The sequence below is a fragment of the Schistocerca serialis genome, chromosome 2, assembly GCF_023864345.2.
Source record: "Schistocerca serialis cubense isolate TAMUIC-IGC-003099 chromosome 2, iqSchSeri2.2, whole genome shotgun sequence".
Lineage (NCBI taxonomy): Eukaryota > Metazoa > Arthropoda > Insecta > Orthoptera > Acrididae > Schistocerca > Schistocerca serialis.
In genome coordinates, this window is record NC_064639.1 from 1,062,267,265 (window position 1) to 1,062,277,693 (window position 10,429).

At 38.1% G+C, this 10,429-nt stretch overlaps 1 protein-coding gene across 3 annotated transcripts in view; it reads left to right on the forward strand.

The window, feature by feature from the left end:
* Window positions 1-9,889, forward strand: part of LOC126458513 (uncharacterized) — a 199,339-nt gene extending 189,450 nt beyond the window's left edge. For all 3 annotated transcript variants that reach the window (XM_050095611.1, XM_050095610.1, XM_050095612.1), the window contains 2 exons: window positions 6,463-6,665; window positions 9,696-9,889. In XM_050095611.1, the coding sequence (XP_049951568.1) occupies window positions 6,463-6,665; window positions 9,696-9,805 (313 nt within the window). In that variant the 3' untranslated portion in view covers window positions 9,806-9,889. The remainder of the gene's footprint in view (window positions 1-6,462; window positions 6,666-9,695) is intronic.
* Window positions 9,890-10,429: the final 540 nt, after the last annotated feature.

Here is a 10,429-nt window from a genome sequence, read left to right on the forward strand (position 1 = left end):
AAATACTCTTTGTAATGATGTATAACAGAAGGTTATATTATGTTTCTTTCATTAAATACACATTTTTAAAGTTGTGGTATTCTTTTTGAATCACCCTGTATTATGCATTGCAACGATGTAAGCCAAAGTTATTGTGATGTAGAAAGCTTCATAAAATCATATCATCATCATCTGGCGAGTCATTTATTTTAGCATGCTAATAATTTTTTTATTCCCCATCTTGCAGCAGAAATGCACATTTCGTTGGAGTGTATTAATTTTAAAATTTGTAACCCATTTTCAATTGAACTGAGGCCTTCTGTCAAGTTTGCAACTGTCATTTGATCTTCTGATTGAACTGTGACTAAGGATCAGGTTGTTCAATGTTTTGCTCTTGCTCACGTGTTTCCATAAGCTCATCAGTTGTTACCTGATTGTGAGAGTCCAGCAGTTCTTGAACATCATAACAACAGAGCTCTAAATTTGTCTGGTAAGACTGACCACTTCTTCAGTCGCATTATCAATTTGACCAGGATCTGGTGTTGGGTTTCAGTGATGAAGAAATGAACACTATTTTTTTCAGATGCCATTTAAAGTTTTTTAGAAATTTCATGCCAAGATTGTTCTAAAATTCTCACAGCATCTGAAACATCGAATTGTTTACAACATTCTTTAACTGAGAGCTTGTTGTTTTCTCATAGTTTCATGTAGATGTGTAAGCAACCGTCTCATGTAGTTTGTAAGCTTTAAATGTTTTAATGACTCTGTGGTCCTTGTATTCAATGGCAAAAATACAACTTCCACATCTGAGTCAAAATTGGAGAAACAGGACAACACCCAGATGCATTGTGAATTAGAAGCATCGCTTTAATCCTCAAGTAGGCGCACCTTTTTTCATAATGTGAGTGGGCACACGTGTACATGTAGAGAATGGCTGAGAGCAAAACCACAGTTTAATCTTAGATTAATTAAACAACGATAAAATAAACTTACATAATGAGCTTAAGCACTGTTTAATTAAACAATAATGAAATAAACTTTCATTATATCACTCTGTTGCCATGGATAGGTTTTACCCCACAATAATAACCTACACAAGAGCATTAAACAGTCCATTCACCACAGAGCCCAGCCAACCACTTAGTCCATTACATTATCTCATAGTCAATTACATTATCTCATAGACAACAGCCTCATTGCAGAATTGTGCTGCTAGCTCGTAATCTGGGTCATTTTCTTGCACTGATAATAAATTTTTTCCCACTTAGCTCCCTGTTTATTTTATTTTGCTGCTGCTCACTTGACTGTATGACAGCACAATTTATAGGTGTGATAGCTGAAGCAATGATGAAGGAATAGGTAAAGGTTTGCAATTGTGAAACAATTATGGGACAGTGCAAAAAAAATTGTGATTGGCGCACTTTGTACATAGGTGGACCCACTCGAGGGTTAAATGGGATTTGTTTTAGTTAGCACTAACATTCAATTCAAGGTAGGAAGTGATGACCAAACCAGTCTTCCAACAGGGAAGCTGTCGTGCAAGTTTTAGCATTCAACTTCAATGTCACTGGCTTTAGGTGTATTTTTTAAAGTTCGTGGATATTCTGAGCAATGAACTAAGAGAGGTGTTAATTTACACTCACCAGCTGCATTCATGCCAACCATCACTGTCAATTGATCTTTGGTGACTTTAAAACACAAAGATTTTCTCTTCATGCGTGATAAGTTCTTTTAGGCATCTTCCAGAAGAGACCAGTTTCATGTCTGTTGAATATGTTTTGGCAGGTATATCTACCTTTTTCTATCATTGCATTGAGATTCACTGGATAGAGTGACAGAGTATCTTCTTTGGCACTTGCCACCTCTCCACTTTCTGCGATGCTATGCCTAATGTAGTGACTTTCAAATTGGTTAAACCGACTGTGTACTATCTTTAAATGTTTCATCTGTGGTCACATAGCCAGGTTCTTCTTTTGTTGTCTCAAACATCAGCTTCGCTTGAGAGCATGCCATGTTGTGATCAACAGGACAGTTTTGTTTTCACCTAAGCAATAATACCATAAAGTTTATAAATGCTACTTGAATTCAGAGGCTCTCTCTCTCTCTCTCTCTCTCTCTCTCTCTCTCTCTCTCTCTCTCTCTCTCACACACACACACACACACACACACACACACACACACACACACACACACTTGTTGTGACTGTTGATTCCAGAAGATCAAACTTTTTCACAAATTTTAGTTTTGAAGTCTTCGGTAATATTCAGTTTACATTCCAGTGATAAAGATTTTCAATGCTTGCTTGATTAAAATGAATCAGTTCTGCTTTGTTTGGATGGCACACTTAGGATCTAACAGACAATCCAGCCCCATGGGTAAAACAATTCTGCATGAAACACGTCCAAGCCCATTGTAAGCTAAACATTCCATGGGCAAAAAGAGCGAGTAGAGGTGCATGGTGCTCAAACAGATGAATCGCATAACTTCAGATTTGTGTAAAATGGGGTAGCACAAGTCAGTAGTACTGTATCAGTGAAAATAATGTTTCTGAAAATATAATGTAGTTGGATTGATAAAAAGTAAAAATCTACTCACAGAGTGGCAGGAGGCGGCCTGCTTATGAAGATTGAAGAAATGTGCAAAAATTTGGAGACAGTGGCTTCTTAGTCTGGCAGAAGGGGTGAAGGAAAAGGACTGGTGAGGTTTATGAAATGGGGAGAGATCAGAAAGGTCATCCAGAACCCAGCTCAGGAGAGACTTACCAGGTGGGATGAGAAGGAAGGGGGATGACTTTTCCCAAATTCCCCCATTTCCTAAACCTCATCAATTGTTTTTCTTCACCCTTCACCTTCAGCTCTTCTGCTATAAGTAGCAGCCACTTGCTCTGAAAGCTTGCACCTTTCTGTAAATTTTGTATGATTTTGCTCCTGTGGCTGCTTGCTGAGTAGCATTTTTATCTGTCTAGTTACATTGGGATGATTTAATAGGAACAGTAGTAACAAAATAAAATTGATAATAATTATTTATGATTTGAATGTCTGTAGACAGAATGTGAATAAATAGTACTAAGAACTAATAAAGTTACTGCTACTTTGGCAGCATCAGCTGTTGCTACTACTACTAGTAGTAGTAGTAGTAGTAGTAGTAACAACAAATACAGGTGTATAAGATTTACTTCCGGCATAGCAAGCTCTGAGGGAGGTTTAGGTAGACTGCACCACGTTAGATCAGTAGGAAATGATGGGGTTGGAAAGGAGAATGTTAGGGGTAATGTGTGTATATGGATAAAGATTGTTGCTGTTTCAGGAGGTATGTCTTTTGAAGCTGGAGATGTTACTCAGCTCTCTAATATAATGAAGGGGTCATTCCAGAGTCTGGTTACTCCGACTGAAAAGGACTTCAAGAAAGCGCAAAGTGATGGAGTGGGATTGAAAAGATTATGCTCTGATGGGAGTATTTCTGCTTCGTTGCATTAAGGTCAAAAAGAGAGATGAGTGACAGTGTATGTTTATAAGACAGTAGAGGAGACGGAGGGTGTGGAAATCTCTGGGCTTCTGTGAACATAGCCACGATAGCTGTATATAAGATGGTGACATTTAATCAAAGATTAACATTATACATACAGAGTGTTTCAAATTGAATAGAGGTTTTAAGGCTTTGTGCCATTTACTCCAAATAATACATCAGATGGAATGACCAAGAGTGAGTGAGTGAAGAAAGAGTTGAATGAGTGAAGGATAGTCGTGAATTAGCAATTTCAGTGATGTGTGTATTGAGACACCATTACCATTTGCAGTTTTTGCAGTATTTAAAGTGTAGAGCATGGAACTTCAAAGCCAACTTCACAAACGAAATGGTACTGCATGGTGAAGATTTCCTTAATTGTGTCATGTTCAGTAGTAAATAAACATTTCACCATAAAGTGTGAACACACATAATGTACACATCTGAGAGTCAGCAGATCTGTGTGAGGTGGTACAGTTGCAACAAAACTCCCCTAAATTGAATGTTTTTTGTGCCATATGCTGGTTAAAAGTTTATGGGTGAAGCAGCTGTAACTGGATATTTCCTCAGTTGAAAAAAGCTGAACCACATAACTTTGACAGCAAGATGGTCCACTGCCTCATGGGATAACTCAGTATGCGATTCATTAAATGACTGTAATCGACTGCTGGTGGCCACAAGGGACCAGATGATAGAGCTTGTTTTGCACAACCTCCATGTTCATACACAATTTGATGCTTTGAGATTTTTACCTTTGGAGGTTCGTAAAGGATCTTGCGTATATGGCTCTGCTACCAGCTGATCTGGTACACCGGGCACCCACATTGTGCAAGCTTGACAGTGTTGGTGCCTGTGCTCTCAATTCGCCATATATGTTGAGGAATATATTTGTGTCTTGTCACATTGCCCACATTTTCCAATGCACAAGCTTTTGTGTGACAGTCGTGCATCCAGTGTTAGGAAATTACTCAACCAGAGCACAGGTCATTAGTTGTTGACCAGTCTTGGTCAGAGTTTTGCACAATTGCAGTAGTTCGGGTATTGGGACTGCCACTCTGCTCATCATGCACATACGTATGACCACTTTTAAAAGTTTTTACATAATCAATTCTCCATCCTTAATGTACACTATTTGCAGTTTACGTGTTTTATACTGTACTATGCAATATCTTACAGACATATATGCATGTTTGAAGGCATAGACACTGCTACGATCTACAGCTGTATGAAATGGAAGAAATGTATTCAGAAATGTGAATACAGTTAGACTTCAGCTGCACAATTTATTAGCGACAAATGAAAATTTGTACTGGACTGGGATATTGAATAGTACACTGTAAAACACTCACACTGCAAGTATTATTACATGTCTAAAATGGCTGCAACATTAATAATAAAGTATCTCCCTGTGCAGGGATCGCAGCAACTGCAGTTGTAGGACGTGGATACTCAGTGACACACAGAGGTTTGCTCTGATAGCTGGTTAAGGCGACCACTCATGTAAGGTGGGAAATCTGGGTTGGACACACTATCTGGCACAAACAAAAAAATTGTGTAGTGGGAGTCTTAATTGTATTCGCATTTATAAATACCTTTCTTTCGCCATTAATGAAGAGTAATTTCCTCTCCTCCACAACACTGAGCCCTAGTAGCTTCCAGAGCAAGCATGTGCATGTGGGGGAGGGAGGACAGTTCTCTCCATGCCCCCCACCCCCACCCAAAAAAAGAAACTGTAGGCAATAACCCCCTCCTGGTCAATATCTCTCAGTAAGGGTAACCACCCTCCCCCCCCCCCTTCCCCTCCCTGACCCCCAATTCATATCATTTCCTCATCTCCTACTACCCTGTGACCTGGCAGTAGCCAATGGCTGAAAGTGGCACTAGTGATGGGCTCAGAGTACCTTAGTCATCGTTGTTCCAGAATGCTACTTGTTATTCCTCTCACACACAGGTGAAATGGAAAAAGAGAAGAAAAATTCAAATATGAAGGTAAATTCAATTTAACCAGTGTGTTATTTTGTTCTTTCCTTCTACTTTACTGACTAGAGATTCTTTCCAATCTCGTTTATTGCCCTTACAAATCAGAAAATGCTATTAAAGGCTTGAATTTAGGAAATAAAATACAATTTTTTTTAAAAAAATCATCTGTTTCCTACTGCAAAGATACCTTGGCGATGGAAAAACTCGTTCACTTTACTGCGAATTGTTGAAATGTTAATTTTAATCATCAGATTTACACCATTTCACTTACACACCTACTTTAACATCAAAATGAATTTGTAGTTGGGAAGTGTTTTGAGTCCATCGATTGGGTATTTTACAGACCTTCCCGAATAACTCACTGGAACAGGCCGCAGAGTGTGAATTGACAAATATTTCAGTTTTTATATTACATGCCTCTTAACTTCTGGGCTGAGAATGTTTATGTTGTCTTGTTACATATTTTATATTAATAGATAGGTATGTAATACCCTGAACTGGTGCATTTGCTGAAAGTTAGTGAATAACCGATTATGTTTGTATTGATTCTGAGCTAAAAAATGCGAAATCCTGCTTGTCAAAGTTGACACAGTATCCTGCTACATCTCTGCTCAGCACGTGACTGATACTGTAAGATATTATCTCGACACCCATTCCACTGCTGTGTCAAACTTTTATGATGATTGCATAACTGAAATCACTATCATTAAATAAATGCGATTGAGAATTATTTGAAATCAAGATATAATAGCAATTGTTGTTACATAGACATTATGTCTCAAATTATTGCTATTATCACTATTTCCATATCTTTCACTTCTCCTCTTGTGATAAAATGTGGAAGGTGGCTTTCCTTGCATGAAGAATTCAAATTTAATATCCTATGCTGCCTCCATCTCATTATAGGTTAGTGTAGATTTATTGAACATTAAACAGAATGGTATGTTTTAGATTCATTTAAATTTATTATATCCATGAATTTTTTCTGCATGTTCATAGAATGAGGAAGACCTATGAAAACATCTTGAAAACTGATGAGCGGCATAAGAAGAACATGAGGGATCTAAGAAAGTTGTGCGAGACAGGATTAGAACATTTGTCTCTAGAGGAGGCTTTCATTAAATTTGGTGGAGACCGAATGCAAAATGTCCCAAAAAATGACCTGGAGGAAATTGCTTCACAGTTAGTTGACTCACCAGAAAGTAAGTGACAGGAAATGTGTTGAGCTTTCTTCAGCTATATAAATTTAAAATTGTAAAATGCTAGATTGTGAATGTGCGCAGGTGGTACTAGATATAATGATGGTTGCAAAGCTGAAATTGCTAAGAAATTTTAATAAAGTAGCATGTGACCAAGGCATCAACATTAATAATCTACTTCGTATTTTTAGAAGCCACTACAGTTTTCAATAACAGAAATTCAGGCTGTCATTCCTCCCATCTCCTAGGACTATTTCCTATGTGCAATTAAGACATTTTCTCAGGAAAGCTGACTTGTACCCTGCCTGCGAACTAGAACAAAACTCTAATGGTAGCACAAGGCAGCAGCTAGTAACAAACCTGGAGAATCCCATAGCAAACACCCAAAAATACTCGAACTAAGCTAGCCAAACTTTTGAAGAGCTGTTGAGTGAACAGGACAGAAATATGGCGCAACGCCCAAGTACTGTTGGAGATTACGGGCAGGGGTTGTAGGGGAAATGCAGAACTTTGGAGGAGAAGTGCCGAGCTAAACTGAACCCTACACTTACGTGGTGACCATTAAAAAAGATCTTCACCTCTGCTTTGGTTAGTATCTAAAAAGAATGCCACTGAAAATGTATTTTCGTTTGGCTTGTTAACCATTTGTAGCTTTCAGAGAAATGTTATGGGTGGCAAATTTTGAGTAAAACCTACACATTTCTCTGGCTGCCACGTTAAAATTTGCTTCTTGTGACAAATCACAACAGAGTTTACACAATCTCACCTACTTGCAGACATAATTACAGGTTCTGAAACAGTGGTTTATTAAGCGAGGAACTGAGGAAAATTGAGGTCAGTAGCTTACGAAAAAGCTTGCAAAACCCTTAGCACGTGTTGTTTCACCATCTGTCAGCAGCCCTTAAAAATTACATTCTTTGACCAAAAAAGTCTGCAGTTACTGAAATAACTCTGTAGATAATGAATTTTTGCATAATAAGGGCATGGCAAAATACTGTCCTGTTCATGCACTATCATTTGTTAAAATACCATTTTTATACCTGAAACCATTCATGAAACATGAGGACTGTTGTGGATATTTCACTCTGGCTTTATTACTGATGCGGCGCAATTGCAAATGAGTGTGCTACATCACATCAATTTTCTTGAGATTCATGATGGAGAGACACAGCTACTTAAGTCCACAGAAAAATTCAGTATGTTAGCTAAATTTCATACGCATCATCATCTTATGTGATATGCACGAAACGCAAAAATCATAGCGACCTCTAATTTTCATCAGTCGTGCGTGCTTGCGCGTGTGTGTGTGTGTGTGTGTGTGTGTGTGTGTGTGTGTGTGTGTGTGTGCATTACGCATTGCGGACTGGCCGAAAGGTGGCAAATACGTATTGGTGTCCCCTTCGGAACAAACGAATGAACTTGAGCAGTGCTTTGGACAAAAATTGGTCACTGCACATCAGCCATCATATCAGACACGAGATCTACTCTGGTGTGGAACAAGTATGCCGGCCATGGTGGCCGAGCTGTTCTAGACGCTTCAGTCTGGAACCGCACGACTGCTACGGTCGCAGGTTCGAATCCTGCCTCAGGCATGGATGTGTGTGATGTCCTGAGGTTAGGTAGTTTTAAGTAGTTCTCAGTTCTAGGGGACTGTTGACCTCGGACGTTAAGTCCCATAGTGCTCAGAGCCACTTTTTGGAACAAGTATGTAGGTAAACATATCTACCACACCATGAGAGTGGCATGCTAGTATATTTTAACACATTGACAGCACCTGGGTAAAGGCATGGTGCTGTATTTTTACAATTCGACACAGCCAAAGCATTAAGCAATAAAAATTGACACTGTTTCGTTTGTTCTCTCACTGAACATGGACAATGTTTCAGAGTGTATCTTCTATTTTAGCAATGATAGTGAAGCATAAAACTTGGCTGGTATGCCTCAGGAGCTGAATACTTAAAAGGAACTGGCTACTTCTCAGCCCCTACTCCCACTGGTCTTTGGCCATGCACTGGGAAAGTTATTGTAATTGTTCTTAACAAAAAAACTCCTATCCACTGCTACCAGCAAAGAACGACAATGCGGAATTGGTGGAAACCATTATTTGTAGATTGAGGTGGTGTTTGCTGTATTTTGAGCAGACAAGGCATGATGAGTGTAACAGTAGCACTGCAGTCAAATGGGCTATGTATTCCGCTTCAGTTAAAACAATGATAAAAAATCATATATCTCAAAAATGTCTACAGCAGTTGCTTGTTCCATGGGCACATTAATGCTGAATTGCTGTTGTAGTATCACAGGCAAACTGTAATTTTATTAAATCCGTTACTTACAGACTCATTGCCTAGCTGTCTTTCATCAAAGTAGTATATATCAAATTTCAATCTAATCGACTGTGAGTACGTTATATTAGTGGTACAGTGGAATTCTTCATTGTCATTGCAAATGAGCGAATTGGTGCAGCGCAGTGCAGTGCAGCTGATAAGAATACTACTGTTGAGCTGCTACAGGTTACATTCAGGTTCTGATAAGGGCACTAGTCTCCTGTGCATGTGAAATTTGTAAAAGCTGTTGTCTCACAAGATGTAGTTTTATTGTATAACAAGACACTGTCTTTATTGCTGCACCTTCCCTTTTGACTAACAATGCCACTGTGAATATTGCAATAAGAGAAATTTATCTGCAATGAACCTAGTTTTTAAACTAGATTATGAATTCTTTTGTAAGTTTCACACTCGATGGTGGTAGCGTCCCACAGCGTCATTTTACTGAAATTTATTGATGTAATTGACACGCACTTCAGTAATAGTAGTGTTCATTTGCGTAATACAGTAAGTAAAATATCTTTCAGTGCTCCTGGACATCAGTCTTAACATAGAATGTATTGGCTGTAATGTTGAAGTAATATTTTTTTAATCTCATTGTAATTGTAACTGTCATTTTTCCCATTAACTGCAGAAGATGATTATTATGTATCAGTTATTAATGTTGCAGATACAATGTGATGTATTTATTGTATAATTTTGTTTGCAGTAATGTTATCAAAGGAAACTAAAGAAAAGCTGTTCAGGGCTTGGGAAGAAAGGTTGAACAGACATCATCATCGTCATCATCTATCTACATCACCTACAAAGTTGCAGTGACCTTCCTATTCAAAATAAGTGAAATGTAAATATTTTGTTTGTTCATTGTGTACAGTAATAAAGTAATATTTTTTTTTAACAAAATGAGAACTGTAAGTTAATCATCTGTTGACTCATAATGTTCCATCACATAAGATATTATTACAAAATTCTGTAGTATGTGTTCTAGGTACCAATTTAAGGAAGGCTGTTGAAAAGTAGAGCGGATGAAGAATGAAATGTTCACAAGAATATAATACTTGGGAAAAAGTGGTTTTAAACCCAGAAATAGGAGACCATATTGCTACACCTTTGTATTTAGAAAAAGTTGCCTTAGCAATTATTAGTATTAGCCAGCACAGGGAACTTTGAACCAGTCTTGTATGACTACAAAGATGGACCTAAATGAAGTTTATACAATTAACTGAAAGTAGTTTCTTCTGTGCATTTACTAACCGTATTTACTGTCTGTCATGCTACTTAATATATTTTTGCCCCACTACAACTGAAAATTTTGAAGGATGGTTACTACTAATTAGAACTACCATCCACAACTACTTGCTTGGATTTGCCACAGAACAAACAGATGCCGTAACTCAAGAGAACAGCAGTGCTTAGAGAAGACAGCAAGTGGAATGTAATTTC